Raw genomic sequence first — 15,190 nt, forward strand, 5'->3', positions numbered from 1 at the left:
GACGATACTTTAAAGACAGCAAAAAAAGTTCACATATGATGAGAACTGTTTTTTATCAAATCGGCCAAAATACTTTAAAAAGAATATAAAAAAAACTCGAATCAGAGAAGTTGCATGAAATTTATGGCGCATCTTTGCGCTTCCTTTGTCAGCTATTATTTATGGTTAAATAAATTTAAACGTTGTTGCATCTGCGAAGAGTATGAGCGAGTGAACTAAGATGGAACCGACCCACTGCAAAACTCTATGATATTGTTATGAAGGATCGAAGATCTCAAGAGAGCGTGTAGAAAAACATATGTATGTATATTACAACGAAAATTCCGTTGCTCGCAGTGTACAAAAAACGCGAACGAATGGACCCTTGGAAGTAATGGCCAAACAAAGTGAATTATACTATGAATTACTTTCTTATCCTCGGTATTCTCCAAATTATTTTCTCCCCCAAACATAAAAAGATTACTCGGTTGTAATGAATTTAAAGGAGATTTCAAAAGGATTAAAAAGTTGGAATACTATTGGAACAAGTGCAGGAGTGGAGGCTATAGAAAATGAAACAAAAACCAATTTGCAGCAAAAAAACTTATCAGTCAGCCGTCGTAATAACTAGAAATTAATTCATATTTGCGTATGTACTTCTAAATACTATCTGAAACAATGATTAAATTTTCTTGTAAGTTAAATTTTGAAAAGTTTCCGGTTATAACGCTGGATTTGGATATTTAACTACTAGGTCATATAAATTATTGAACTGAACTGCAATTTTTTCTAAGGTGATTTACATATGGAGCAAATTGTACCTTCGCGTGCACCAACTTCACCGTTTGATTTTGATGAAATTTGGTAAAGATGCTTAGCATAACTAAGGAAATATTAAGTGGTCGCTGAGATATAAGGGGTTCAAAATTTAGATTTTTTTGCCCAATTGTTTGGTTTTTGAATTATAAGTCAGATAATGGTCGGTCTAATAGAAAACAAAATAAATCTTCTCTAGCATTTTTTCGTACCTTCCGATAAAAAATCTAAAAATTTTTTTAATGTTTTTCAAATTTTCACACTTTGGATCTTTTTGAGTTATGCTCAAATAAAAGCTTGGAATTTTTCCTTTAAAATTATTCAACGTTTTTTATGGAGAGACAAAATTTCATGACTCAATTTTGATCTTGAACTCACTCTCCACCACTGCGGAGGGTAATCGATTAACTTCCAATTGCTAGGAAATACCAAGTTGTGTGTTGTACTTGTAAGTAAATTTACATTGATCTGCACGTACTGCACACGACAATTCAAAATGTTGTAGACTCTTATTTCATTCAACTTCTAGTTGATGTATATTACATATTTCGTTTTCGAGCGAAGGGAATTCAATAGTCGACTTTCAATAATGCGAATAATACGAATTGTATAATGGCAGCCTTTTTCGTACAACAAAAAAATTAGTTGAAATGTGGCATCTGTTTCTGTCCACGATGACTTCCGTGTTTTGCTGGACCCTAGAAAGAAGAACTTCCATCATGTTCTGTTCCAAAGAATTTTTTTTAATGATTCTTGCTTTATTTTTTCCAGATGGATTGCTTGAGGCATGTTTCAAGACTTTCAACTGATGGTAATACCAGAATTTTTATTCAGTATTTGGGGAAACGGAATAAAAAACAAAGCCTGCTGAGAGAAAAAAATGACTTGCATTATTGAAAGGTGATTTTGTATTTTTTACCAGCAAATTTTTACTGATTGATGAAAAAACTAGTGTATGATGTATCGCCACTCGATTTGGGTATTACAACCAACGCACACTGGTTCAGAACTAAGTTTTTGTGCTAATTAAAACAATAGAGTCATACATTAACACTCTTTCTCTTAGAAGGCACTGAGACATCTCGAAATGAACAAACCCAGCAGTGTTCAACACAATTTCTGGCTTTTCGGTGTCCATTGTTGCAGTTTTCCTCTGATTGAGCAATAATCTATGCTCTGAATTGTACTCATTAAGAAAGGAATCTGGTAGCTTTGCTAATTGTATATAAAATATATGACGCTTTAGTAAAAGTAAGCAAAAACAAGCTAATAGTAAATAACTTCACTTAACAGCCAAAAATTCCGTTCACCATTGGAATATTTGTTATCAAACAGAACCGTAAGTGCCCTCGCTCTTCATTTTGAAGCATCGTGAACAGTTCCATCAAATCGCGCATTACAATCTACTATTTTTAAATTGAACTCGCATACCATATACAATTTTTTTTAAATTATTGTATGTGGTTTGTTTGTTGAGAGATCTGTTTTCCTACACCTATGTACATGCTCGATTTCCGTGGCTGGGTCTTTATTTTAATTTGAGAACACTCAATACAACTTGTGAGGCAACGAAATGTTATTGGTTGGGTTTTTTCGTATACATTTATATCACCAGCACAATCTCAGTGTTTTTGTAAACACATCCCAAGTGACGTCAGCATATCAGCTTATTCTGTTAAAGTCGCTCCTAAAGTTCTTTCCACCATGGAATCCTGCCCGCTCATTTCCCACGTATTCACACACTTGTCCAGTCAGTCATTTAGACGGCCACGAAGTAACGTGAGCGTAGACTGAGTTTATTTTTTATTTGTTTATCACCAACACAATTTCAGTTTCGCTGTCATGACTCCGTTTACGTCGAACAATCAGCTGATTCTTTCAAATTCGCTGAGAGCCGGTTAACGGTCTAATATTGGGCACACCTTCTGAATTTTGCATGCCATGCATTTGCCGCCCTTTCTTCCATATAAGACGGATCTCCTCAAAGGCATTAGTGCAAACTTCTTTTGTGAGCCTAAACAGCTACGCGAACCTCCCTTCCGAATGTGAAATGCTTTTTCAAGGTTTTGCGCTTTTTGCAAATTTGTACCAATACTTGTAAAGCACTCATGGTTACACACTAAGGAAAAAAATATAATTAAAATTGAAGCTGATCGTTTTTGCTATTGCTTACTGTTATTTCCGCTATTTATCCGATATAACATTTAGGCTAGGCAATTTTTAGCGACAGGGTGGGAAAAATCGCCAAATATTCGGATGAAATTTTAGCAATAGCAAAAGTTTGAGATCGGCTGCAGGTTCAGTTCATAATCCATTCTGCTCGTTTTGATTTTCGTCATGGGTTTGGCAGCAGAGCTATTATAAAAGTAATTGATAGCACTGACAAGTAAATGTATTACGAATGGAAAAAGGCTTTATTTCAGAGATACATTTCGTTGTTTGAAAAATTTTTTAAAACTTTGATATTAGGCATACACTATTACGGCAAACTGATATCATTTGAATTCAAATTAGCTCCTGAAAAACGTTGATTTTGAGTTGAAATATCTTAAATTAATGTCCAATTGAGTCCTAGTTTATATTTTCCTTGAAATGAAGTATTCCGAATGCATTTTCGGCAAAAATTCTTGTGGAAGAATGCTATAAATCGTTCATGTTTCTTCTTCTTCGTACTACTACTATCAGTGCTGACAACACCCATGAAAATGATTCGGATCGTTCCAGTGGGAATTGATCGTGATACTGAGCTGAATAACCCAAATAAATACGCTAAATATCGAACAGGTGCTATTGATTGAGCGGAAATTTTAAATAGAATATCTTTCAATATTCCTTCACATCCCCTACAAGACAGCTGACTATCATAAAGCGTTTTTCAGTAAGAGCGCTTCAACTTTTTTTTTGAATAAAACACAAACGGTTTGACTTTTTTAACTATTTTTTTTTTTTTATTATCGAGTTTAAACATATACATTTAAGTATGAAATTCGATTTCTTTTGCATGACCACCGCGTGCACGTTTTACGAAGTCCAATCGTTGAACCCAATTTTCGACCACTCTTTTGCATAAATCGGCCGAAATTCCAGCAATTTCGCATTCAATATTGGCTCTGAGCTCACAAATCGTCGCCGGCTTGTTACTGTAGACCAATGACTTCACATAACCCCAAAGAAAATAGTCTAGAGGCGTCAAATCACACGAGCGCGGCGGCCATTCGACCGGTCCATTTCTGGAAATAATGCGCTCATCGAACTTACTCTTCAACAAATCAATTGTAGCGTGTGCTGTGTGGCTTGTGGCCCCGTCCTGTTGAAACCACATGTCGTCTAAGTCCATACCATTCAATTGCGGCCAAAAATAATCGTTTATCATGTCGCGGTATCGATTTCCATTCACAGTAACGTGGCGATCGTTCCCGTCAACGAAAAAATAAGGGCCAATTACGCCGCCGGCATGTTAACCGCACCAAACAGTGATTTTTTCGGGATGCAACGGTGCCTCATGAATCACGTGCGGATTGCTTTCTGCCCAGTAACGCATATTTTGCTTGTTGACAAAGCCATCAAGCCAAAAGTGAGCCTCATCACTGAAGATGATTTTTTGGAAAAAATCTGAATCATTTTCGAGTTGATCTTCAGCCCAATTTACGAATCGATGTCGCTTCAAATGGTCAAACGGCTTCAGTTCTTGTGTCAGCTTGATCTTGTACGGATGTAGGCCAAGATCTTTTCGCAAAATTCGCCACAATGACGACACAGAAAGGACCAATTTTTGAGAACGTCGTGTGAGCGACACATTTGCGTCTTCTTGAACTGAAGCCCTGGCGGCAGCAATATTTTCAACACTTCGTGCACTTTTTGCTCTCACTGGCACCGGAACATTATGTAGCGAAAACGTAGATACAAATTTTTTCACTAGACGGTCGATTGTCGAAGGGGATGGCTTGTTAAATGGACCGTAAAATGGCCGTAATGCTCTTAAAGTAGCAGCAACAGAACGATTATTTTCATAAAAAATTTGCACGATTTGCAATCGTTGCTCAAGTGTGTAGCGTTCCATGATGAAATGTATCCTAATGAAGTTTACAAATGACAAGCGAAAAATAAAAAATATTGCGTCGTTCGCCCTCGCTATCGGAAAAAAGTTGAAGCGCACCTATTGAAAAACGCTTTATAAGCACTCATATTATCATCATCACTATCCTCATCCAACTACACATTTTTGTTCTAGCCATGAGAAAGTTCTGATAGTTTCCCCTTGTCGGTGTGATATTCTATCTCTCTTTTACCAATAGCAATTTCTTATAACTGAAAAATATATCTACTATGCTCTAAACTACTCATTCTCGTCATCAAAAAGTAATCAGCCCAAACTCGTCCATAACTCCTCATTTTCGTTAAAAAGTAATCAGACTGAGGAGTTTCGTTAAATTGTTTTATTTAGAAACTATAAAATTTATATTTGTGTTTTCATTGAGATTCGAACTCGTGAACTTTCAATATTTCTTTTATTTTCATTAAACAACTTTTACATAGCTATTCTATTGCTGCCAGCTTGTATGGATGCGCCGTGGCTTTATGTACATATGTATCTAGTGTTTAACGTTAAGCTGGAATCTCCCAATTAATTTCCAGTGGCTCACACACCTCAGTCTCTTTTTTTACTTTACAACACTTGTAATTATGATTAAGCAGATAATATTACAGCAGATTTATGAGAAGCACTGAGAAAAAACATTTCATATGTGAAAGAAAATATTTGAATTTCATTCACAGTGACTTGGTCACGTAAGGAACTGTTTTAGTTTCTCTTTTCATAAAAATATCGCACGATTTTTGTATGCATTTTAATATTACATTTTTGTAATTTTTCTTTTCAGGCACAGACACCGCTATAATATCCCTAGATTCGCCATCCCCGCCACACAGCCCTGCACAGTACGAAAAAGGTACGCAGACTAGAATATTTAATTGTATTTTTATTGACATACGTACACGCATTATTTTGTACCCTTTTGTATTTTTCCAACTTTAGGCGTCAGCTCAACCGAGACCCCAACTACTTCACAAGTCGTCTCTACTAGTAATAAGTACAGCGATTTTCGTCTGAATCCCTGCGCTTTTCGTAGATAAGCAATTCGCAGCATTATAAACGTGAATACATACGTACATGTTTCTTTTATGTTAATATTTTGATAATAATTAATATCTCCGAAATCATTTAACTATTCTATTCATTGAATAGTAAAAAAATGTACAAAAACAAGTTCTTAAGTCCTATACCTGCGTGAATAATTTTATAATTTGCTATTGGGAATCCATTTTCTACATAAGATAAGAACATAAGCGGCACTTGAACCTTCTTCTTGTAGCCTAAACAGACAGCGGCGTTAATGGGGATTACCATCGAAGTTAATTATGATTAAAATTGTAGTGTGACAGACGGTTGTTACGCGGTTTAGTGAACAGTTGCTTTGTTTATTGGATAGTTTTGCAGTAAAAGATGGAGCGCAGGCGAAAAATATGGGTATTAGCTGGCCTGATACTAAAAAATAATTATTTGTTTTAAAAAATTCTTAAATTGCTATTTCTCAAACTGCTCCGAAATATCAAAACAACTAATGTAATAGGTCTATTTATAAGTTCGTGCGGTTTTACAACAGATGGCGTAACTTGATTATTATTCCATCGATCCACATTTCCAAACATTCATTGGAGAGCTACTGTCGTAAGGCACAAACGTCAGTATAAGTTTTTTATTTGAAGCGTAAACAACAATATTTTTACCACACTTGAAAATGTCGAACTTCGTGCCAAATAATGTGTTTTTGCGGGGAATTCTTCTTCATTATTTTAATATGAAGAAAAAAGCAGCCGAAAGTCATCGTATCTTGGTGGAAGTTTATGGTGAGCATGCTCTATCTGAGCGAACGTGCCAGAAGTGGTTTGCACGCTTTAAAAGTGGTGATTTTGGCTTGGAAGACGAAGAACGCGAGGGTGCGCCGCCAAAGTTCATGGATACCGAATTGGAGGAATTGCTCGATCAAGATCCGGCTCAAACGCAAGAAGAGGTTGCAAAAACTTTGGGAGTTGATCAATCAACCATTTCCAAACGTTTAAAAGCCATGGGAATGATCCGAAAGGTAGGCCATTGGGTGCCGTATGAATTGAAGCCAAGAGACGTTGAACGCCGTTTTATGGCATGCGAACAACTGCTTCAACGGCACAAAAGAAAGGGTTTTTTGCATCGAATTGTGACTGGCGATGAAAAGTGGGTCCATTACGACAATCCAAAACGTCGGGCAACGTATGGATACCCTGGCCATGCTTCAACATCGACGTCGGCGCAGAATATTCATGGCCTGAAGGTTATGCTGTGTATCTGGTGGGACCAGCTGGGTGTTGTGTATTATGAGCTACTGAAACCGAATGAAACGATTACGCGGGATGTCTACCGACGACAATTGATGCGTTTGAGCCGAGCACTGCGAGAAAAACGGCCGCAATACGCCGATAGACACGACAAAGTTATTTTGCAACATGACAATGCTCGGCCACATGTTGCACAAGTGGTCAAAACATACTTAGAAACGCTCAAATGGGATGTCCTACCCCACCCGCCGTATAGTCCAGACCTTGCGCCATCCGATTACTATCTCTTCCGATCGATGCAACATGGCCTGGCTGACCAGCACTTCCGTAATTACGATGAAGTCAAAAAATGGATCGATTCGTGGATTGCGGCAAAACCGACCGAATTTTTCACAAAGGGAATCCGTGAATTGCCAGAAAGATGGGAAAAAGTAGTAGTAAGCGATGGACAATATTTTGAATATTAAATTTGTAACCATTTTACGTCAATAAAGTTTCAAATTTCGAAAAAAAACCGCACGAACTTATTCATAGTCCTATTAACTTGAAACGTATTATTGCAAACTAGCATTGCATCTAGTCTTTATTGTTCTTCTCTTTAAAAGTTTCATTATTTTTGAAGTGAAACTTCTTTAGGCGCGTCGGGGGCCCCAAGGCAGATTGAAAATAGGCGAGTGAAACGGTAAGTTCGGAGCGTTACCGAAATCCGTCAAATGGGCGGGGCCAAGGAGCAGCTGATCCTTCCCACTCTCGCCTATTCGCTCTCTCTGTCGCTCTCTCGCATCGCAAGCGCTGAACGATGAGAGGGAGGCAACCGACAATCGACAACCGACAACGGGTATTATAGATAGCCATAGCCCGTGCAAATAAAGCGCCGATTGAATGTGTGTAAGCGGGAAAGCAATAAGAAACTGCTGTGAAGTAAATAGATGGTAGGTATGGAGGAGACGAAGCGATACAATGAGTGCGTTTGCCAAACGAGTGACGATAGTTGAAGTAGAAGGTTGTAAAATGACATTTCAACCGTTTCGGTGATCAAAGCAAATTGATTAACGCGCCAAAAGTAGGCAAAAAATACCATTGGAAGTGCAAAGAAATGTCAGCGTCAAGTGCAACACTGCACCCAAGTGTCAAATTTGAAGCTAATTAGGACAAAAATAAATAGTACAAATTTATGTGGAGTGATATAGAAAAAAAAAAATATGAAAACCTGAATTTAACACGAGAGAGGGGGGAGAGATCTAAACCGGGGCTCCCATGCATGGAACAACCAACTTAGAAGTTTCACTTCTACCGTGCGTGAGTCTGACAGACCCTATTTTTCATACACAATACATATTAACCGTAATTTTTTGGCAATATTGCCATCGAAAATTCCCCTAATCCACTTAGGTTATGAGAACTAGTCTAGTTGTCAATTCGCATTAGTTGCACTTAATTCATGAGATAATTCCGAATTTTGTCGTGTATCCCGATTAACGCCAGCCACTGTTTGTCTATTGAGTGAACTACAGCCGGAACAGTAAATTTACATAAAAATATTTGCAATTGAAAAGTTAAAACTCGTACACATGATGAAAAAAGAAGGTAATTTCACTTAGTATTTTTTTCGAATACAGAGATTTTGAAGCTTCATAATTTCTACATTGCAGCGTTCTATGTTAGCAGCGTTGCCACATCGTTGTTAGTTCAAAATAAATTAAGATATTGCAAGTTGTCAATGGTTTTTAAATAATTAAATAAAATATTTGTTTATCTTCTCAGACTATCCCAAACAAATTTAGTACATCATATGCATATGTATCAAAAGTAGCTATAACGGATATATATATTATTAGATATTTTTATATTATATACACTATGCATATTATATTAATACATATTTATAGTGATGCACACGTGAACTTACGTTTATGGAATTTCTAACTCTTACCCAAAACTGAAAATAGATCACATAAATATATCGTCCTTCTTATGCCAGAAACATGAATGTGTAAAAATGAAAATGTTGAGAAATCAAACTTGAAATTGTATTGCTCTATGACAATTATATCGTTTGGTTTCTGACATAAACAATTATTTGCGGTTACACATGGTGTCCTAGGTTTTGGTATAACATAGAACACCCAAAGGTTAATCAAGTCAATCCATTTACCCAAAATTAGAAAATTTGCATATTCACGCCTTTAGCATAAGGGCTTAACATAATGAAATCTTTTTATTTAATTTATTTAAACACGCATAAGTTTTAATTTTTCTCATCTTATTTTGATACTTAGTTTTGTTCTCTTTGAGCTTAAAATTTAAATACCGCATTCGAAAATCGTTTTACAATTCTAACCTCCTGAATTACGTTTGAATAGTAAAATATTTTTTTTTTTTTACTTTGGATTTGTAGTAAATTTTGAACAATTAAATTGAATAAATATTAAGCCTAATTGTTCCAACATAACATCCAAAAATTAAAGATTCGGTTTATAAAGACCTCCTTTAGATAAGCGGCACTGACCTTTCAGATAGTTTTGTTTTCTTGAGAACACCCATACAGGCATTTCAAAAGGTGTTCCTCTATCATGCCGCAGGCCTCTAGCCATACATATATGCACAAAAACAAAGAAGCGAGAGAAATTTAACTATTTTGTATCACCGCTCGAAATGCGCGATGTACTCAAATTACCTTGCGCCCATAATATTTTGGCAAGACCTGTTTGTTCTAATGAAAAATAATGTTACAGGATTGCCAAAATTATTTATTTTCCTCAAATTAAGGAAACCGTTTACCGGTTTTCTTGCATGGTATCTTCTATTTTTGCAGCTTGAAAATGCGCAACTTATTTTATCTTTTTATTATTTAACTTGAATTGAAAGCAGTTGAGAAAGAGTTAATTAAAATATTTCAGCTGGTTGTTATATTTCGATGAAGGTGTCATAGTACCAGCAAAAGTCAAATTAAGCCATTAAGTGGAATTACCTTCCTTTTTGTATGCTATATATGTACATATGAAGACGATATTTCTATCTATAAAAAAGTAATAAAAATAAACAAAAAATATTAATAAATAATAATACAAAATTAATAATAATAAAAATAATAAAAAAAATAATAAAAAAAATAATAAAAAAAATAATAAAAAAAATAATAAAAAAATATTAAAAAAAAAAAATAATAAAAAATATAATAATTAAAACAAATTATAAACAAAAACAAAAAAAAAAATTGAGCATCCGCCGAGAGATAACGAATTGTAGACTAATGAATTTTTACCTAATCTTACTCTAGATTTAGATACTTTTTCACTCCCAAATATGTTTCTATATGTTGTGTTAAAGTAAATTATTTATAATCTGTAGTTTTAAATCGACATCCCTTCATATAATATATATAAATATATTTTTTCAAATAACATAAGAAAGGTACAAATTTTATCGCAGGCATTCATGAGATACATGTATGTTTACATATATATTACCTATATCTAATATACATATATCTATATACCAGTGTAACATAATATATAGCGATATATAACATACACATGTAAAAACAAATAAAATAATTCATGCTATAATGAAGTGTTTTTTTTTTAACAGATTAAAACTTCGAAATACTTCTTTTCTTTTTAAATTTGTTCCTAGCAAATCAAGTTTTTGTTCTTTTAAATTTTTTGTATGCAAATAATCTGAGTTGTTCACTTGTGAAACGCGAGGATATCAATTTTAATTCAAATATTTATCTCCTACCTGAAACGTAGAAGGTTGTGTAAAATTAATCATTAAATTTTGTTTTTGAATAATTTTCTACTAAATAACAAAAAAATTATTTTAATTTTTATTTCGGCCTTTATGTAATCCATTACTTTTCCGTATGCTTGCAGCTGTATAGTGTCAAATATGATTGCCGTATGACGCCATTTGAAAAATTGCAAGTCTTCAGATAGGGTGATTAATTTTGCGCCACCTTGTATCGTTGCTTTTTTTAGGTGGATGAGAACTATCGATATCGATAATGATGTGTTGACATTTCTGTTCACTAAGGTTTGGCAAGTCATCATGAATCGTAAAGGCCAAAACAACACTCCTAATTGTGGAAATGTACTTTGAAAGAAAAAAAGAAAATCTGTTCGTGAAGTTTATAGAACACTGGCAGCATGATTGGCCCTTACTTCTTTCGAAATTTCACCGTTACGGTGAATGGCGAGCTTCATCGAGCCATGCTGACTGAATTTTTGTTTTCAATAACTAATCAGCTAAACATCAACGACATTTGGTTTCAAGAAGACGCCGCAACTTGCCATGCAGCGCGCTTAACAATCGATTAATTGTAGTATCCAAGCCGCCATTGAACCCATGGGGCCTGATTTATTGGAAAAAGTAGTCAAGAACTCAACTGATCGAATGGAACATGTAGCGCTTAAGCGCGGCGGACATATGTAAAAATAAAAACGTTTGAATATTTTTGTTGTGATTACATTCATCTAACACTTACATAACATTTACATTACATTATCTAACACGTGGGCTAAAAAGTCCCGGGCCTAACACATAGATGCTACTATTTGTATTGCATTCACCTATTTCGGTTAGTACCAGTTCAAAAAATAATAGTAATAGTAAAATAAAAAAAAATAAAAAATAATAGTACTAATCTTAAAAAGATGCAGTGGGCGTCCAAATGAGGCGGTAATACCAGCAAACATCAAAAAAACCCACAAAATCGTTTTGAATAATCGAAAATTTAAGTTGATTGAGTTAGCTGACATCGTAAGATATCAAAAGAACGTGTGGCTTTATATTGCATGAGCATTGAGAAAGCTCTGTTTAAGGTCGGTGCCGCATTTGCTCACTTTAAAGACAACACATCATGTCACAAGTCAATCAAAACAATGGCAAAACTATCATACATGAATTGATTGAGTCAGATTTGGCTTCCAGTGACTACTGGCTGTTTGCAGATTTAAAAAGTAATGCTTGTGGGTAAGAAATTTCGCTAGAATGAGAAGAGATTTTTGCTGAAACTGAAGACTCTTTTGAGGCAAAAGATAAATCGTTTTACAAAAGTGGCATTCAAATGTTAGAGCGGTGCTGGAATGATTGCGCTGTTCCTGATGGAAATTACGAAGCTAATGTTGAGCAAAAAAAAAAAGCAACGCGTTTTCTTTGTAGATCCATGTATTATTGAAAGTTTCGCATTGAGTTTTTGCGTTTTAGTAGGTAATGTAGGTAATTTTTGTGAGAAATGTACTTAAGCACGATTCCGTCCTCGTTCAACATTTTCTGAATTATTTTCTGTTTTATATTGTAACTGATAAGTAAGTAAAAAAATAAAGAAACGTAAAATACCAGTCCCACAGAAACTACATAGTGGCAGCGGAAACGTCGATGCACAACAATGTTGCAAGCTATGCCTCGCGACGAAATATGATTCCTTGCAGTAAAGTGCAAGACCAGCGTCTTTAGAGCTTAGGGCTAGCTTACGTATAAGAATGGTGTGGGGCTGCTCTTCGTGGAACGGTGGTGAAGGTAATATGGAGGCGGTTAAGTATGTTCGGTGACTTCAAGACTTAATGCCATCTTATGAGGAAGAGAATTTTCCGGTGATTTGGAAATTTAAACAAGACAATAATCCGAAGCGCACGTCTAGTTGTTCGAAGACAATTTGATTACTTTTCTGGATTCGGCATCTTCGAGTGCCGACTTAAATCCAATAGAACATTTTTGGACGACGTGAAAAATGCACTCAGTACGCAGAATATAACAGGTTTGGATCAGTGGTCAGTTAATAAAAAGGAATTTAGACAAAATATTAATATATACATACTTTTTGACTATTATTTTGTTTCGTTCTTAAGTATTTTTCTTGAAGAATTTTCGAATTGTATTAAGTTTTGTACATTAAAAAAACATGTTTTTCTTATGTAAAAATACTGGTACAGATAGAAAACCTTTTAAATTTATAAAATAAAACCTAATAAAAAAGGTGAGCATTGGGTATCGTTCTTAAGTATTTTTAAACAGTTATGTATGGTTCGAGCTTTTGATCAAATAATCACGATAAGTGGGGGTAGTGTGAAACAGCGCAAATTTGACATTTTTATGCTTCACGCGGACAATTCACACACAAAAAAAAAAATCAAATGAAAGTTCATATTGGAAAGTCACTTTTATATTTGGTCTTAGATGAAATAAATCGTTTGTATGTCTGTCCGTGCTCACTACGGGGTATACTTGTATATAGCTCAATGAAACTTGGTTAAACGATATTGAAAGTGGGAGAAATTAAAGAATGAATCTGCAAAACTGCATAGAACTTTATTTTCCGAAAATGCATACATAAGCGGAAACCGCTGCTGTCTAAATGGAATTTGCAAATTTGTGCTTATTTCTTACACTTCCTTGATATGTGAAAACTCTAAGGCTCTATAGGATTAACGAATATTGGGCGTTAGTCTTTCTTTTTTTAAGATTCGAAAACTCTTCTATTTTCAAGTTATTTTTTAAAAGCCTGATCTTCTTTGTTTTAAGCACATCTTCGTATTTATACCAATCATTCGTCGTGTTATATTTTTTCTGTTCTCCATTTATATCGTTAACACAGATACACAAATCAAGGATTCCAATGAAAGCTCAACGGTAGATTATTTTAAGGGCATCACTCTAAGTCGATTGAAGATGCATAAGTGGCGTAGCTGGAATATGTGGCACAGTGGCCGGTCTATATATGCTAAGAGATTGGACAACGGCAATTACGAGTTAACATGCCAGGGACGAAAGAAAATCATACATTTCCTATAAAGAAGAAGAGTATGTCCAGTCACCCACACACAGTCTCATAGAAGCCTTTACGAATTTATACCGAATAGTTGCCTTGCATCTGCCAAATTAATTTTAAAGCTATAGAATAGCAATTATTGTGAATATCTAAATTTTTGAATTATTTAAAAGAGAGTTGTGATATGAATATGAGTTATGATTTGCGACTGAAAATACATTTAATAAATTAACTTGTGAAGTGTTAAAATAAACAGTGTGATCCATTTACTGCTTAGAATTTAATTGAACTTGCTATAAAAAAGGCTTCGAATCACGGAATTAGCGATATTACGCGAATGTCGAGCTGTAGTCAACCGGACGGGTCGGAGTCTGCGGATAGTGAAAGGCCTTTAGATATAAGGTCCTAATCTTCAATGGGAGATAAAGGAAACGATGATGTTGACGATGATAAATAAAAGACACATGAATATTTTTTAATAATTTTTGTTTTTGATCGGTAAAAGTAAATCTTATCATTGAACATGAAACAAAAAAACAAATCTTATTCCTCTTAACATTGCCATAAGTTCTGTTACAAGTCCGTTACAGATATGAAATTATAATACTGTTTTTAATGAAGTTAGTTTTATTTAATTATGTAAATATTAGAAAAAAAAATTAATTTTCATTCACCAGTCACCATTTGCTTTTACACAAGCCTTCAAAAGATTGGGCCATTCACGCACGCACGGTTTCTATGGATATTGACGTCGCTGCTCGAACCAAATATTGTTGTTTTAGACTCTCCAAATTTCTGTGACGTCTTCGACAGGCCATGTCTCCAATTCTGACCACAAACTGTAGCCCAATGGATTCAGATCTGGACTTCCGGACGGCCAATCTTCTGCGGATATGAACCCAGCTGTTCCAGGCTCTCGGACAGCGGTTTACCCAGGGTTAACATTCTGTCCTTCCATAAAGCAGGGCATTCGCAGAGGAAATGGAAGATTGTTTCCTTTTTCTCCGGTTGTTTACAACTGTGAGAGTATGCGTTGTGAGGGATGCCCATTTTGGCTGCTTGTTCTCCCACAGACCAAAATCCAGTTATGACTGCCGTTAGTCTCCAGGCGTCCCGTCGTTTCATGTTTATCAATGTTGACGATTACTTAAGATTGTAGCTGGGCCATAACGTTCTGCTAATTTTGCATTTCGTCTGGTCTCTCCATCTACAATCTGCGGTTCGGAGGTATTTTAGGGAAATTGCACGCTTGAC

The 15,190-nt window shown here is 35.3% G+C and overlaps 1 protein-coding gene across 3 annotated transcripts in view; it reads left to right on the top strand.

The window, feature by feature from the left end:
- The window catches only part of LOC128868005 (E3 SUMO-protein ligase PIAS2), a 49,248-nt gene extending 35,102 nt beyond the window's left edge, over nucleotides 1–14,146 (top strand). Inside the window, exons 9-10 of one of the 3 annotated variants that reach the window (XM_054109696.1) lie at nucleotides 5,676–5,744; nucleotides 13,763–14,146. In XM_054109696.1, the coding sequence (XP_053965671.1) occupies nucleotides 5,676–5,744; nucleotides 13,763–13,959 (266 nt within the window). In that variant the 3' untranslated portion in view covers nucleotides 13,960–14,146. Of the gene's footprint in view, nucleotides 1–1,566; nucleotides 1,674–5,675; nucleotides 5,745–5,830; nucleotides 6,016–13,762 lie in introns of those variants that run through there. The other 2 variants (XM_054109697.1, XM_054109699.1) reach the window with 2 other exon arrangements.
- The last annotated feature ends 1,044 nt before the right edge of the window (nucleotides 14,147–15,190 follow it).

The sequence above is a fragment of the Anastrepha ludens genome, chromosome 6 (assembly GCF_028408465.1).
Source record: "Anastrepha ludens isolate Willacy chromosome 6, idAnaLude1.1, whole genome shotgun sequence".
In the NCBI taxonomy this organism is placed as follows: domain Eukaryota; kingdom Metazoa; phylum Arthropoda; class Insecta; order Diptera; family Tephritidae; genus Anastrepha; species Anastrepha ludens.